This window comes from Octodon degus, unplaced genomic scaffold (genome assembly GCF_000260255.1).
Source record: "Octodon degus isolate 3935 unplaced genomic scaffold, OctDeg1.0 scaffold00021, whole genome shotgun sequence".
NCBI lineage: Eukaryota > Metazoa > Chordata > Mammalia > Rodentia > Octodontidae > Octodon > Octodon degus.
This window is the reverse complement of record NW_004524597.1, coordinates 12,981,804-12,998,206: the sequence shown is the minus strand read 5'-3', so window position 1 is coordinate 12,998,206 and position 16,403 is coordinate 12,981,804. Positions and strand designations below refer to the sequence as shown.

The following is a 16,403-nucleotide window of genomic DNA, read 5'->3' as shown; positions in this document are numbered from 1 at the left end:
CTGGTAGCCATTTGTAATCACTGTCATCAGGGAGCTGAGACAGCCAGCAGAAGACTGCTCCCAGAGAAATAAGGAGCAGCAAAGGCACAGACTGGGAGTCTTGTCTGCTCTCCTCTCCTGGCCCAGAAGGCCAACATGTACCCACACTCTGGCTTTAGATGGTGGCCAAGTTTCCCAGGACGCCATGTGTGTAGGAGGGTGTCACACAGGATAGTAGTGAGATAGGCCACAGCTGCTTCTTTAGGAGGTAATAAACAGTCTTGGTTTAAATCGTCTGACTGCTGCCCAGGTGAGTTGGCTTATTCTGGACCACATGTATGGGGAGTCCTACACATCAAGAATGTCCTGGTTGTTCAAGCAAAGAAACTGATATGCTAGATACTTGTTTCTTGAAATCCTCTGGATTCCTGAAGGTTCAGACATCTGGGGCTCTGAGGAAACTATCAGGCATGCTCAGGTCCACTGCCACTTGGTCTTCTACCAGGGTGGTGTCTTCCTGAAGCTCCAGCTTGGTAGCCTCCTCCCTAAGCACATCCCTCATCCCTGGGGGCCTCTTTGCCTCAGGCTTCATCTTCATCTTTACCCTGCTTCACAGGGTGCAGGAACCCTCTGTCTGCAGCCTGACACAGGTAGGGTGCAGTGACTGCCTAGACAGTGTGTCCTAAATATAGGGAGTAGGGTTGTATACCCCAAGGAAGTAACAACTGTGTGTCACAGCGTTAGGTTGAAGCCACATACAACTGCACAGGAGAGAGATGTCTGCAAGTTAAAGCAGTGTGCAGAGGGTGGGGAGGAAGGGACTGGGCTCTGACCCCTTCCACCTTCAGATGTGTCCTTGCCAGGCCTCTGAGCTGAGGCGCAACCACAACCCAGCAGCAGGACTTCGCAGACCATGAAGTCCTGAGCACTTTGATTGAGTGTGTTTGGTTTGCAGAAGATGGATCTTCTTCAGCAGGGAACATGGATGATTTGACATCTTGACAATGACATCCCCAGACTTAGATTTTATTTTTTTTTTTCAGACTTAGATTTTATTTTTTTTTTCAGACTTAGATTTTAATGGGTGACTTTTCATTAAAGAGTTTTTAGTTATAAAGAAATCTCCATCACTCCAATAGCAGGAGCTTATCTTGCAGCTCACAAGGGCATCTGCACACAGGATGAGGATAAGGACAGACAAATACCCAGGCACCTGCTCAGGCACACAAGGCAGTGCCTCTGGCCATGTGGCAGTCACAGTTGCCCAGATCCCAGAGCCTCTCCTGGGGCAAGAGGGGCCCTGCAGTAACTTCCCAGGCTGTGCTGAGTTCTCCTGAATGTGCCAGGCACATGACCCACAAGAACTGTATGCTCACCCTGGCTCAAGTATGTCTCATGTTAGCTTGTGATGGATGGATAGGCTGCCTTGTCCTGCAATGTTCATCTAGCATCTGGCCAATCTCTCACCTGCTTCTCCCTGCATGGAGCTGGCCTTAGGGAGGTGGCACCCCCACCCCTGGAACCCAAAAGGAGCTCAGCAAGGAAGGAGCAGGGAGTTGGGGTCTTTGGGGTGCTTCAGAGACACATCCCCATTACCCACTAATGGAACAACCTGAAGATGTGACCAGGTCACGAGTCTGAAGCCAGGAGTGCACACATGCCAAAGATGTTCATGTGTCCTGGTAGGAGCATATCTATGCAGCTGTGTGCACACTCTACTCACCAGCCTTTCTTCCAGGCTCCCAGAAGTGTGTTTTCATATTTCCTAAACAAAGCCCTCCTCCAACTCAAGAGCCTGCTTCTGAGGCATGAGACTGCCTTCTCAGGTCACACCTGTACCTCCCTGGGGGATAGGTGTATGGAGGGGAGACCAAACCCCTGGGAGAGCAGCACCACGGGGTGGGAGCTGGAGCTACTGGCCCTACCTGGTCAAAGCCTCGGAGGGGGATGCTGCGCATCATGATGGTGGTGTCCAGGCCGATTCCTGTGAGGAGACCAGCACACTCCAGGGCTACATCTGCAGGTGATGGGCTAAGGAATACTCACAGATCATGACTTCGGGAGCAAAGGAGCAAGGGCCCCCTAAGGACCCCATTGTAGTTGCCCACACCCCCACCAACCTGCGAGCCCCAGTGGCGACTCCTGTCGTGAGCTGCAGGCACCCTCTCCTGCAGGTCTCATGTGCACAGCTGGGGGCTGGAGCCTGGGGGCTGTCCCAGCAAGCCCTCTCAAAGGCATTAGGGATCTGGAACAGGCTGCCCCATGTCTCTACAGTGCTCCTGTCCTGGCTCTGGAGTTTAATCTCAGCCTCCAGGGCTGGATCCGTATCCTGGTTGAGTCTGAGTACAACCACCAGCTTGGTTGTGGGGAGAAAAGCCCCATGGGTAGAAGACACAAAACTGCTGCTCACAACTTGTGCTTTCAAGGTGCTAGGTGGAGGGGGCTCCAGGGCTTTCATCTTCCCTCAGATAGCCTCTGTCCTGACCCTGGGCCCCCTGAGGCTCTTCTCTTAACCCTGCTGGTTGACTGCTCCCTCTGAAGGAAAGAGACCGGAGCCAATAGCTCTCGAGGGAGATCACTTAGCTGCCTCATGGCCGTGTCCAGCTGCCCCAAATAGCTAGCTGTCTCAGTGTGCGGCTCAGGAAGAGCTTCAAGGAAGCCCTGGCAACAGAGGTCAGCATCTAATTGTCCCCTGAGCACAGGCCCTCTGCCCCCAAAAAACCCCAGCAAGCCTAATCCAAGGAAGCGAAGGGGCCATCAAGAGGGAGTGCAGTCAGGAAGAACATGACATGGAAAAGCCCATGTCACAGGATGGCTACCTACACACTAGCAAAGGATACAGCTGGCCCCAACCACCAACCTGTCATAGGAAGAGAGCACAGGGAGTAAGAGGCTGCATAGCCCACATAAGGGCACAAACTGTCATCCCAAGGGCAAGACACTGAAGGACCCTTCTATTTCTTGCCAGGCACTCAGCTAATGAGTACCGAGGCTAACTGTTCAAATAGGTCACCCAAAAACACAAAGCCCACTTCCCAGAGACTACAATTGTGAAATACAACATGACAAACAATATTATTGAATCAGCAAATTGCCTGGTGATGAAGGGCATGTGGTCAGTGACAAATAGCACCTGTCCCAAGATAGGAACCAGGCAGTTTCAGGATTTTGCAGATGTATCAAGAAACGTCCATTAGGAGAAGCATAGTTTTCTTTCTGCCCTGCACTGAGTTCTGCTCTGAGACCCTGTGGGCCTCCCAGAGCCAGGGTAGAATCAGGGAAACATTTTGCAGGATGGTGAGGGAACCAGTTAGGGGTAGGGACGGGTTTCCTTGGGAAAGCATGTTATGTGAATGACAGAAAACCAGGGTAGAAATCCCATGCAGCCTGTCCAGCCCTGGAGCTGGGCCCAGGGCCAGGAGAACCAGCTCCATGAAGCAATAACTGAGGGCACAGGATGCTGAGATTCATTAGAAATATCTGCCCTAGGAGTTTTTGATTTGTTGTTTGTGATAGGAATACTGAACCCAGGGACTTGCACATGCTTAGCAATTGCTCTACCACTGAGCTATATTTTTAATCCACTCTTAGTGTAAATCCTATCCTGTGGTCAACACTGCATTCCATAGGAGTGTGCACGCATGTACATACACTGCCAGACAGGCACATCCATGCACATAGTCATAGGCACACATATACATCACACATCTGCACACATCTGTGTGAATGCAAATACACATACTCCTGGGCATACAGTACACAATGTGTGGCACACACTAACATCACTTTTGTGCACAAATGTGATGTACACACTCATGACTACACATGTGCACACACTCATGAAGGCAACACACATACACACATGCAAGAAGGCTCAAACCGCAACAGAACAGGAACTGCCAGGCGGGGTGGCTACACGTGGGTGGGCTCATCAGATCACTTGCTCCTCTGCCTTTGAGCAAGAAGAGGAGATGGAAGGATAGACAAGCCCAATGTCAGTGTTAATCCCGGCAGGTACTAATGATATAATTCCACTTAAAGAAGCAGCATATCCCTTAAAATACTATAGGTGCCCTGTGGAAAGCATGGGACGTGCTGCTTCCTCAGGAGCTGGGAATGGAACAAAGCTACCTGGCTGGGCACACGCTGGTCTGAGGCAGCCACACAACCCCACTAAGTGTGTGAGAAGTTGAAAGGAGACCAGGAGAGCAGAGATGCCATCCAGGACCTCTGCAGGGCTGGCAGAGCCTAAGAAACAGACATGGAGGCACAGATACATGGCATGTACATGAAAGTACATTTCCATAAGTACATAACAACTCTCTTTGAATTTGATGGATACGGTGAAAGGCATAAGCCTGTAGGATATGAAATTACAAGTTACTTAAAGTATAAACAGATTTCAGCTGTTGTGCATATCCTGCCCCAAGAGCCAGAGCCACTTGGGGAAACTGTCAGCATGCACAGTGTCCACTGCTCTCTGCTTCCAGTGGTGCCCACAAAACAAGACTCTGCATCCTGCTGAGTTGTGTAGGCACTAGGGTAGTGACACCAGTGTGGCCCTTCCATTGCCAGAGGGGCCTCCCTGCTGTCCAGGAGCCTACTTGCTGACCCTCCTTAGGGAATGGCTGGAGGCAGCCCCAGTGGTTCAGGACAGTATACTGGGCCTTTTCTTAGCCTTTCTCCATTGCTGAGAATAAAACAACATGGTCTTTCGATTCTGGCAAAATAGTTTGTTTCTGGCTGGGTGTGGTGGCACACATCTGTAATCTCAGCACTTACAAGCCTGAGGCAGGAGAATCACTGCAAGTTCAAGGCCAGCATGGGCTGCATAATGACACCCTGTCTCAGAAAAATAAAAAGTTTACTTCTGCAGTTTACATGTGCCAGTCCCGGGCTGGGGAGATAGCTCAGTTGAATAAGCGTTTGCCTGGCAAGCACAAGGGCCTGAGTTCAATCCCTGGTTCCACAAAAAAGAAAAAAAAAAAAAAAGAAAAAAGAACTTATTCTACATGTGCTGATCCCCCAGAGCTACATAGGGATCTAGTGGGGGTTCTGGGGACTACAGCTCTGTCCTCAGAGCCGTCGATGCATTCAGCACCACCTGTCCCTTGGACCACACACTGGGAGAAAGAAGCTCCCATTTCACAGGTGCCAGCTCCAAACTACTGACTGAGGGCACATGTGGGTAAGGTGGCCACTATCCAGGCATACTTCTAAGTGGGCTTCCTTGACTACACGTGCAGCTGAAATCTCTCAACAAAAGCTCTCATCCTGCTGGGTGCCAACATAATTCTTGGCCTTCTGTCTTTATGAACAATGCTTTTTTTGGGTCACTGTTGATTTTTACTTTTCCCCCCAATTAATCAAATAATGAGAATGTTTATTCTTACAAGAATGTGTGCTATAAGAACTCAGAGAACTGCCTTCAAACTGACTGGAATGTAAAAATTTTGGAGAGAAAACAAGGACAGACACCAAAGACTCCAGTCACAAGGAGCAGAGAGTTCAAGAAGACAGTCAACTGCCGATAGGCTTCCACAGACCATGCTCAGCTTGGACAGGGTGGGAGGATGGACAAGGCCAGTGGCACCATTCCAGCTACAGAGGTGCAGCAACCACCACCAGCCATGGCAGCTACGAGGAGTAGGGTGGTTCTGACAGGAGTCAGGGGACCAGCTCAGCACACTTGGAGGCTAGAAGCTCTGGACTTATCACTGCATTCAAAGACCCTGATTGTCCCAACTACTTGGGAGGGCAAGGCAGGGTAGCAAGTTTAGGGCCAAACCAGCCAACTCAGCAAGATTCAGTCTCAAAATAAAAATTAAAAAAGGACTAGCAAGCTCAAGAGCCTGGGTTCAACTCCTAGTACTAAAGAACAAAACAAAACAAAACCCCCTAAAACCAGTATCTGCCCACCCACAGAGAAGCTGTCATTCTGTACCTCACAAGCCATGAATCCAAATTTGTGTGTGTTCCAGGCAACTCTTTGCCTTTTGGTGTACAACATTTTCCAGGAAGGTATAACTACCATGAGATTAACCTAATCACAGGGCAGCCTTTCTTGTTCAAAATCAGAACAGGGGAGAAAGCAAAAAAATAAAAAAAATAAAAAAAAATAACACAGGCCAGAGAAGCATCGGCTTAAAAAGCCATCCATTTGCTTCTGGAGCCCGAAGGCCCTGATCTTCTCTCCAGAAAGTATACCCATACAAGTGACAGTCTCAGGGACCACCTGACCCCTTGGCAGTCCTGCTAACATAGGAAATGCCATCTGGGTTACAAGGCTGTGGGCAGCACAGGGTAGGGGAGTGAGGGAGGTTTCCACCCCAATGAGGCCTGGCTCTAGGCTTGCCAGAGGCCTGCCAGCCCCATCTGAAACTTTGGTTCCCAATGCTGGGCTTGGTGGAGACTGCACTGACCAACCTCTGGTGCCCCTGAGGGCCCTGGACCTGTAGTGTCTTAGTCTCAGGGATGCACACAGGCAGATGGGCAGACAGGCTTTATGGTTTGGGAAAACAAGTCCCAGGTAAATGGTTAATTCTCCTCTTGTTAGACATGGGACAATATGCCAAAGAAATGTGGAAATTATACAAAAAATGAGACTAGTAAGTAGCAATCACTTCTAAATAAACAGCTGTGGTTCTCTCTAAAATAAAGTTTATTTTTGTCCCTCTTATGCTTAGGAAGAGAAAAAAACAACAACGGTACCTGGCTAGGCCTCTGAGACTTCATTCTAGGGTCAAACAACAGTCCCTTCCACGTTGAACTCTGCTAGGCAGCATTAATTCATCCCAAATTATAATACCACTCTCCCTGCTGCATGCAGCCTACCAAGCACAGAAACTGCTGGGCTGCTGGAGCAGCTGAAGAAGCGGACAGGTGGACTGAGCCCACTCAGCCCAGATGCTCGGGGGACATCCTGGCTGCCTGCAGGATGTGCTTGGTAGCCAGCAGTTTCTGTGCTTGGTAGGCTTCATGAGGCAGGGAGAGTGGTATTATAATTTGGGATGAATTAATGCTGCCTAGCAGAATTCAACATGGAAGGGACTGTTGTTTGACCCTAACTGACCATGAGCTCAGCTCCTTGATCTTCCTTATTCCTCAGGTCTCCCCCTTGCCCTGCAGGATTTTGGGGGCTGCATTTGAATCCCAACCCCATGCCTGCTTCCTCAAAGAAATCTGAGGAGTAAGTTCACCTTTCTCACCTTCACATTTCCCCACCTCTCAAAGCCTCGCTGTGCAGAACAGAATGGCTCAGTCCTGCAAAGCTACACATCCCCTCAGCACCCCAACTTCCCTGACTGGGGGTGCACAGCTGCCTACACTATCCCACTGCCCCGTCCTCCTGAAGGGGCTCCTCCTGCCTCCCCAGGGAATGCTGCCCCTACTCTAGAATCTCCCCTGTTCTTTATCCTGTTTGGGATTTGATAGAGGAATAAAGAAACAAGAGTAACAGAAAAAGAAATGAAGCCAGGCACAACGCTGACAGCTGAGACAGAGCAGCTGTCAACCTGGGCCCCGTACTGGCCCTGAGCATCTAAGGCATCCAGGATGTCCCCTGAGCATCTGAGGCTTGAGGGCCCCTCCCACCCACCCGCAAGCTCATGCTGCCTTCCCGGGGGTTCTCTACACTGGCTGGTCACCTTCACGAGCTCTCTCACAGAGGCATTGAGCTTCCTCTGACCAACAGGTGTGGCCTTGTTTGGTTGGCACCCAGCTGTTCAATGAAGAGAGCACTTTAATTCTGTCTTCTATGTACAGGCCTCAGGCACAATTCCTGTCTAGGTCTGGGCTCCCTGAGACCTGATGCCAGCCAAGAGAAAAGGGAGGCTTCCCATGTGATGCCCAAAGGCAGCGTGCATTAGCCTTGGGAGGCTAAAGCAATGTGGGACCATCCTAGGTCCAACTCACTTCAGGGGTAACCTGAAACTACTGGTCTCTGGGCCCCACACAGATACACCTGAAAGTCACAGCTGCTACCTGTGCCCATGTATGGAGAAAGACAAGGTGGCTGGGTGCATCTGGCAGACTGCATCAGGGATCGGCTGGGCTGATGGGACACATCCTCAGCAGAGCTGCCAACCAGCAGACTCAGTGCCTACTGCCAGGGGAGGCCCCAGTGTACTGGGCCCACCAGCCTCCAGGCCGGGCCTAAGCAGTCAAAATGTCACTACCTGACTCCAGGAGGCACTCTGGGGCCAGAGGGCCAGCCCTAGGGTCCATATTAATTTCAGCTCCATTTTAAAGGCGAGTTAAAATAAACACAGGGAATATTTATAAGGCAAATAAATCTGGCAGAAACAGCCCCTCCAAGTGTGAGCAGAGGCCTCCCCCTCAGCCCCAGCCCAAGCTGATAAAATACAGAAATGCTACTGTAGACCCTCCGGGCTTATTTTGACTGCTGCAGAGGAATGTAACATGTAAACACTCACTCCCGTATTACACTGTTACAACTTGCATTAACAGCGTCAGACAAAAGCTGCATTTTCACAGAAGCATCGTACAGGGATATATCTCCAGCTTAATTTTTAAAAAACCATTTCCTCACATAAATCATGCTCAGAACTAAACGGGTGACTGATACATTGCAAACACTTTTTTTTTTCCTTAAACAATAACATACCTAGATTCCTTCTAAACTAAAGAGCTTTTGAAAAAAAAAATCTCCTAAATGTTTTTGTTCTGAAGAAAATAAACACTGCAGTTTCTTTCCTGACCAAAATATCTGGGGCCATGTCTTCCTGGCTGAGCGGGCTGCCCATGACGCAGTTACAGAGAAGGAATCCTTGAGCCACAGACCAGAAGAGCCAGATCTTGGCCACTGGTCCTACATCCTCCCTAGGTTTCACCACCGTGTATCCCCCACATGGGGTCCCTTTCCCCAGAAATGTGCAGGCACAGAACTCAGAAAATGCTGCCCTGTGACAGGCCAAGATAATAACCTGAGCCCACAGGAGGCTGCAGCCTGGCAGAGAAGCAGAGCAAGGCCTTGCCTCCTCGGCTGCCACACGCTCAAGGCTATCTCAAGACAGGTCCAGCACATAGAGTTACGGAGAGCTGGGAAAGCATGTCTAAATTCCACCAAGGGAAATCAGCATAAAGGAAACCAAAAGGATTCAAAAACATCAGTTCCGGTGGCCAGAGGCAGAACTGGGGGCCCCGAGTGTGCACGGACCTCTCAGATAGGTACCAGGGGCCAAGCTGTCACTCAGCAGGGACACCCCAGTGGTTCTCAAAATGGCAACTGGCCCTAGGAGACACAGTAGAGGAAAATCCAACCTGTGGAAGCCCTACAAGAAAATACAGGGACTTAAAAAAATTCTTGGAGGTGGGACAGGCCTTTCTGAACATGCAATAAATCTAAAAGCCATTAGCTATAAAAAGAGATTTAAGTTACATGGAAAAAAAGGAAAACCATTTGTACATTACACAAGTTAAAAGACATGAGAAGCTGAGAAAATCTGCTCCATGTATAACACAGGATCCCATCTCTAATACACAAACCAGCTGGAAGATAAGAAAAAGATAAGAGAAGGAGACAAACCAACTGGACAGAAAGTAAGCTAAGTACCAAACCAATCACACACACACACACACACACACACACACACACACACACACACAGGAGCTTGGCTCATATACCTACATACAGACACTCAGTTTCAAGAAAGGCCAGTAAATACACAAAAAGATGGACTGATTATAGTAAACAGGATTAGAGTGTGTTTAATCTAGCAGACACTCAAAGATAAAAAATCAAGGCAGGAGTGGTGGTGCACACTTACAATTCCAGCATTCTGGAAGGCTGAGGTGGGAGAATCATAAATTTGAGCCCTATCTGAACAACTTAGCAAAATCCTGCCTAAAAAAACCCAAAAAAACAAAAAACGGAGGTTATGGCTCAATGCAAAGGCCCGTGAGTTCAATCTTTGGTACTACCCACTCAAAAACATAAATAAATAGAAAAAACTTTAAAAAGTAAAAGTAAGGGCTAGCCTGATAGCTCAGTGCACTAAAGCGCCTGCTTAGGCAAAGCGCAGCTGCCAGGGTTTGATTCCCGGTATGCCATGCCAGCCCTGCCCCCAGATGGGGATTGAGACTGGGTGTGGTGGTGTATGCCTATAATCTCAGCACTTGGGAGGCTGAAAACAGGAGAATCACTACAAGTCTGATCTATGTAGTGAGACCCTGTGGACCCTATAGACCCTGTCTTAAATATAGAAAATAAATAAATAAAAATGAAAGTACAAGGCACTGGGGTGTGTAGCTAAGTGGTAGAACACTTACCTAGTTGTGTAAGGCCCTGGGCTCAGCTCCTAGTACTACTAAATAAATAACCAAATAAAACCAACCAGACCAAAGCATGCCAAAAACATCCAGATAACCTAGAATTGCAGCATAAAGGAAAAAAAAGTGATGAATTTGACAACCTAAAGAATTAAAACTTTGGGCTAGGTGTGTAAGTCAGTGGTAAAGTGCTTGCCTGGCATGCAAGAGGCCATGAGTTCAATTCCCAATACCATAAATACATAAAGAATTGCAAAAAATATTATGATATCAAAAGACAAACTACAATCTGAGAATCTGGTGAAAGACAGCAGACAGAAAGACACAAACTGGCGTGAGCAGGAGCTCAGCTGTAGAGAGTGAGGGGCTGATATGCCCTGAACGCATCAGGGCCCATTGCTACAGCACAAGAACTAGAAGAGACTCCTTTCCATTTTACATTTTTGAACACTGGTTTAAAATCATTTATTTACTTATTTGGTACAGGGTCTCTCTGTGCAGCTTGGACTCATAGTGATCCTCCTGTCTCAGCCTCCCTGGTGCTGGGATTATTACAGGCATGCACCACCATGCCCAATTTCCATAGCCTGAGTGGTACATGTAGTACTAGGGTGTAGAACCAGGGTCCTTGCACTTGCCAGGCAGGTGCTTAGACAGCCAAGTTATCTCCCCAGCCCCCACTTTACATTTTTGTACTGAGGATTACACTCAGGGAGCACTGTGTTGTATCTCCAGCCCTTTTAATTTTACTTATTTTTTTGAGACTAAGTGTCACCAAGTTGCCATGGCTAGGCTCAAATGGCTCAAATTTGTGATCCTCTTGCTTCAGACTCCAGGCTTGGATGGTAAGTATGTGCTGCCACTGGTGTTTGATGAAGAAGCTGATGGCAAGATACGGAGGGACAAGGAGAAGCAGGTGAAAGTGCACACAGGACAGTGTGCAGCTACCCTGTAGCAAACTGTGGTGAGGTTGAAGGTCATCATCATTTGACAAGATTTTCTACTTCTAGGAAAAGACTCTTCTAGCTTTATGTAGAATGTATAAAACTACCTCACCCATCAGGACCAGAAAAAACAAGTGTTGGGAGGGACGCTGGAAACACTGGAGTTTGGCCACACTGCCAGTGCAAACTCAAGATGCTGCTGCTGCTGCTGCTGCTGTTAGGAAAAACAGTTTGGCAGTGTCTCAAAAAGTCCCAGCAATTGTTCTTCTAGGTCTATACACAAAAGAATTGAAAGTAGGAACCAAACTGTATTGTACCCCTATGTTCACAACTGTATTATCCACAGCAGCCAAGAGGTACAAGCAACCCAAGTGCCCATGGGTGGAGGAATGGTAAACAAAATGCGCTATCAACAAATTGTGATGGGCCAGAGAGATGGCTCAGTGGAATAAGCACTTCCTTGGCACGTGCAAGGGCCTGAGTTCAATCCCCGGTTCCACAAAACAAACAATAACAACAACAACAACCCTCCCAAAAAAAAAAAAAAACCCAACAAAATATATGCAAACAGTATGATATTATTCAGCTTTACAAAGGAAGGAAATTCTGACACGTGCTCTAACATGGAGGAACCTTGCCAATACTATGCTAGTGAAATAGGCCAGTCCCAAAAGGTTAAAGCTATGTGCTCATACTAGGAGGTAGTGAGATTGTCACATTCATAAAAGCAGAAAAGACAATGGTGGCTCTAGGGCTGGAAGTGAGGGGAGATGAAGAGTTATTGTTAATGGATGAAGAAGTTCAGGTGGGAAAGATGAAGAGCTCTGGAGATGGTGATGATTATACAACATTTAATATCAGTGAACCGTACAATTAGAAAGGCCAAGGCCAAGATGGTCCATTTTTTTCAATGCTGGGGATTGAACAGGGTTTTCACACTGAACTACACTCCTATCTTTTTAAATTCTTAAGTTTTGAGACAGTCTTGCTAGGTTGCTAAGCTGCCCAGGCTGGGCTTGAACTTGCAATCTTCCTGCCTGAGTCTCACAGAGTGCTGGGATTATGGGCATGTACCACCAAGCTTGGGTCAAGATGGTAAGTTCTACGTGTATTTTACTATAAATGGGGTAAAGTGAAGGTGTAGATAGATGCATATCAAAGGATTATTTTTTTTTAATTTTTTATTTATTTATTTGTGTGTGTGTGTGTGTGTGTGTGTGTGTGTGTGTGTGGCCAGCTCAGCCCACCAGGGGGCGGGGCTGGCTGGCATGTGGTGCTGGGGGATTGAACCGTGGTCCCTGTGCTTTTGCTAAGCTTGTTCTAAGTGGGTGCTTTAGACCACTGAGCCATCTTACCAGCCCTCAAAGGATTTTATTGAAGCATGGGTAGGGATGCAAAATACTGAGATGCTCACTCAAGGATGAAGGGTAACCAAGCAAGGGATTCAAGACTAGACACTGTTGTAAGTGGGAAACGATGTAACACACACATACTCCCCAGCTGCACATGCAAGCACACACGCCAACATGCACACAACACACTTTTTTTTTTTCCTTTTTTTGAGATGGGATTTTACTATGTAGTTCAGGCTGGCCCGGAACTCTCAGAGATCGTCCCTTGAGAGCCCCACCATATTTCCTAGTGGCTAAGTCCTGCGGCGGCCAACCACTGTCAGCAGCCAAGCTTCTGCTGCTCTCTGGTGGCAGACCTGGGCCCTGCAACCTGGAAGTCGTACATACAGGCCCAGCTCTGGGAGCAAGCAAGCGTACTTAGCATAGGTGTGCCGCTGCCAGTATCCCTACTACAACCGGGCTGTGGCTTCTGAGGCTTTTGGAGCCTTTTCTAGATTTGAGGGAATCTCAATACACAAGACAGACGACTGGGGACATCTGACTGAAGCCCTCCTAATGTCTCTAAGGAGACCTACTGGGAACTCTAGGGACGACCACCGACCTAGCTATTAAATGGCTGGCTCACTTCGGTGACATCCATGTTATCCCTTCCAAGACAGCCATGGGAAGCAGTGTCAACATCCCTGCAGAGGGGTACACAGAGCCAGCTTCCTTCCCTTCTTTTACAGACACTGGAAAGATGTCTGCAGAAGTGGGCAGTGGTGAAGAGAAGGAAGACGCCCATTCTGCACACAGCAGCCTTACGTTTTTCCAGGGGATTCCTTCAGCCAGAAGATATCATCACTTGTAATCCCGTATTCCAAGGCACCTTCGATCTATCAAAGACAAAAGCATCAAGGTGACACGACGATCATCTGGTCTGTCTCAGGGACTTCCTCAAAATGCCTCTTCTGCAGAAACAACTCAGACAGAACCACCGCAGTCCACGTGTGGACAAAGCTTCTTTGCCCCACATCCTCGTCTTCAGGTTGTGGCCTCACTGAGGACAGAGGTGTCCCTCTGTATCTTCCTTGGTGTGCTGTCCGCCTGTAAGGTAAGTACTGAGCATGCCTTGGCAAGGGCCCTCCCAGGTAGATGTGGTAGCAACTTTCCTGTCTGCTTCTGAGGCCTTGTCCTTGGCTTTTTTTGGTGTGTGGGGGGGGGGTACTCTAATTCGAATCACATGCTCACCCCCTTTTTTATTTTGAGCCAATTTGTTAAATTGCCCAGGTTGGTCCTGAACTTGTGATCTTTCTGCCTTACCCTCCACAGTACTAGGGATTACAGATATACACCTGGCAATTTCTTTGATCTTGATTCAGACCCAGAGAACAAGCCCTGGGGCAGGCAGAGAAACTTCAGAAGACACACGGCTGGCCCCCTGTGACAGTTCAGGAATCTGAACAGAACAGACTGGTAGGCCAGGACCCCTATACAGGGCCTACTCTATGGAAGGAGGTACAACTTTGCTCAGTACCTCCAAGGAGCCAATGTGACTACGAGGCTCTCAGGAGCAACTGTGGCCTTCACGGGCTTTAAGGAGAACCACCAGGAGCCTGACCCATTACACAATGGTACTGTGTCATCCTGCCTGTAGAGCCAGGCAGCCACCCGAAGCCTCTAAGTGGCCAGGGTCCCTCTAGCAGCTGCTCTTGTTGGCCTGGCAGACAGAGGACAGGCCCCCTGGCCCTCTGAGACTGGAGGCACTCACTCTCCACTGGTTCTTTCTCCTCTGCATTTCCAAAACAAGCACAGGAAGGAAGTGGCAGTCAGAGTTAGGCCCTTCAAAGCCTCCTGCCCAGGGACTCACAGCATTTGACCTGGTAGTTCTGATCTCACTCCAGTTTGCCCAGCACTAGGAGCCTCTCCCTGGGGCCACCTATGTCATGATTTAACTTTATAGCTACCTGCAGTGATAATAGGTAAGGCAAAAACAAATACACCAAAAAGCTTAAAACGCAAAACTGAGAAATGAGGTGTCATGGGGCTTGAAGAGCTCTAACATTTCTGGGTATCCCAATAACCATGCATGTGGACTGGACTGCGCACACTCCAGGGAAGACTGAGGAGGCTCCAGGTTTCACCTCACACTGGTCTTGATCTCTGCACAAGCAGGAAGTGAAGTCCAAGGAAGAGTATGAAGAACACCCACACACACACTAAGCCCTCAGCACAGGTTGAGATATTGCAGTTCTAGGTATTTAGGAACACCCCAGTCCTTTGCTCACTACTCAGTTGCCTAAGTAGATTTCAGTGGCCACACCTAAAAAAGAGTAAGCACTTTTCAAAAATTAGTTCAAGAAACCAGACAATGGTGACACATGTCTGTAATCCCAGCACTTGAGAGACTGAGGCAAGAAGATCACCACAAATGTAGCCCAACCTGGACTACACAGTGAGGTCAAGCCAGCCTGAATGACGTGATAAGACCCTGTCTCAAGAAAAGAAAAGAAAAGGCCAGTGAGATAGCTCAACAGACTAAGTCCTGTTTAGGCAAACACAGGGACTGGGGTTTGATCCCTGGTACCACATGCCGTGCCAGGCCCACCCCTGGGCACACTGAGCTGGCCACCAAGACCAGGTGTGGTGGTGCACACCTGTAATCCCAGCACTGGGAAGGCTGAAAATAGGATCACTACGAGTCTGGGCTGCATAGTAAGACCCTGTACCAAATACATTTTTAAAAAAAGAAGAAAAAGAAAAAGAAACAGAAATTCTACTCTTCAGAGAATACTCAAGAGAAATAAAACACCACAAAAAACTTTTATGTGGATGTTCACAGAAGTACAGTTTATAACAGCTAAAAAGAAAAAATAACTCAAATATTTATCACAGAACAAGTGGGCATAGGGCTGGGGAAACAGCTCAGTGGCATAAGGGCCTGACTGGCATGCACAAGGTCCCAAGTTTGATTTCTAATACCGCAAAAACAAACAAACAAAAAAAGTGAGTTGGGGCCAGGGAGATGGCTCAGTGGAATAAGTGCTTCCCTGGCAAGCGCAAGTGTCTGAGTTCAATCCCTGGTTCCGGAAAAAAAAAAAAAAATTGAGTATATAAAATTGGTATATGCACATACTGCTAACATTTTTCAGTCTTAAAAAGGATTTTTTTTTTTTTTTTTTTTTTTTTTTTTTTTTTTTTTTTTTTTTTTTTTTTTTTGCGGAACCAGGGATTGAACTCAGATCTTTGTGTTTGCCAGTCAAGCACTTATCCTACTGAGCCATCTCCCCGGACCCCCTTAAAAAGAAAATTCTGACACCTGCTACAATACAGATAAACCTGCAGAAGTTTATGTCAAGTGAAATAATCTAGCCGCACAGAGACAATATTGTATGATTCCACTTATATGAGGCAACTAGAATAATCAAATCACAGGGATAGAAAATAGAATTGTGGGTTGCCAGGCATGGTGGTACACATCCGTAATCGCAGCACCCAGGAGGCTGAGACAGGAGGATGGCCACAAGTTCAAGGCCAGCCTGGGGCTATATCGTGAGTTCAGGGGCAGTGTGAACTATACAGTAAGATCCTGTCTCAAAAAACAAAAAAACGTGGGTGCCAGGGGCCAGGGAGGAGGGTATGGGAAGCTATTAATAGATGCACAGGATCAATTAGAGGTGGGGCTGGGGAGATGGCTCAGCAGAATAAGCACTCCCCTGGCAAGCGCAAGGGCCTGAGTTTAATTCCTGGTTCCACCAAAAAAAAATGCTTCCAAAATAGGAGCATGTCCAATTCAGTTCCAATGACACTACAACCCATTCATTTGAGAACCTGCCAACTGAACTCTCTTTTTTCTCCT

The 16,403-nt window shown here is 47.9% G+C and overlaps 1 protein-coding gene across 6 annotated transcripts in view; it reads right to left on the bottom strand.

Annotated features, from left to right (window-relative positions):
• The window catches only part of Txnrd2 (thioredoxin reductase 2), a 65,856-nt gene that overhangs the window by 24,947 nt on the left and 24,506 nt on the right, over positions 1-16,403 (bottom strand). For all 6 annotated transcript variants that reach the window (XM_023711606.1, XM_023711602.1, XM_023711604.1 and 3 more), the window contains exons 8-10: positions 13,370-13,440; positions 2,820-2,839; positions 1,905-1,996 (exon numbers count right to left, since the gene is read on the bottom strand). In XM_023711606.1, the coding sequence (XP_023567374.1) occupies positions 1,905-1,996; positions 2,820-2,839; positions 13,370-13,440 (183 nt within the window). The remainder of the gene's footprint in view (positions 1-1,904; positions 1,997-2,819; positions 2,840-13,369; positions 13,441-16,403) is intronic.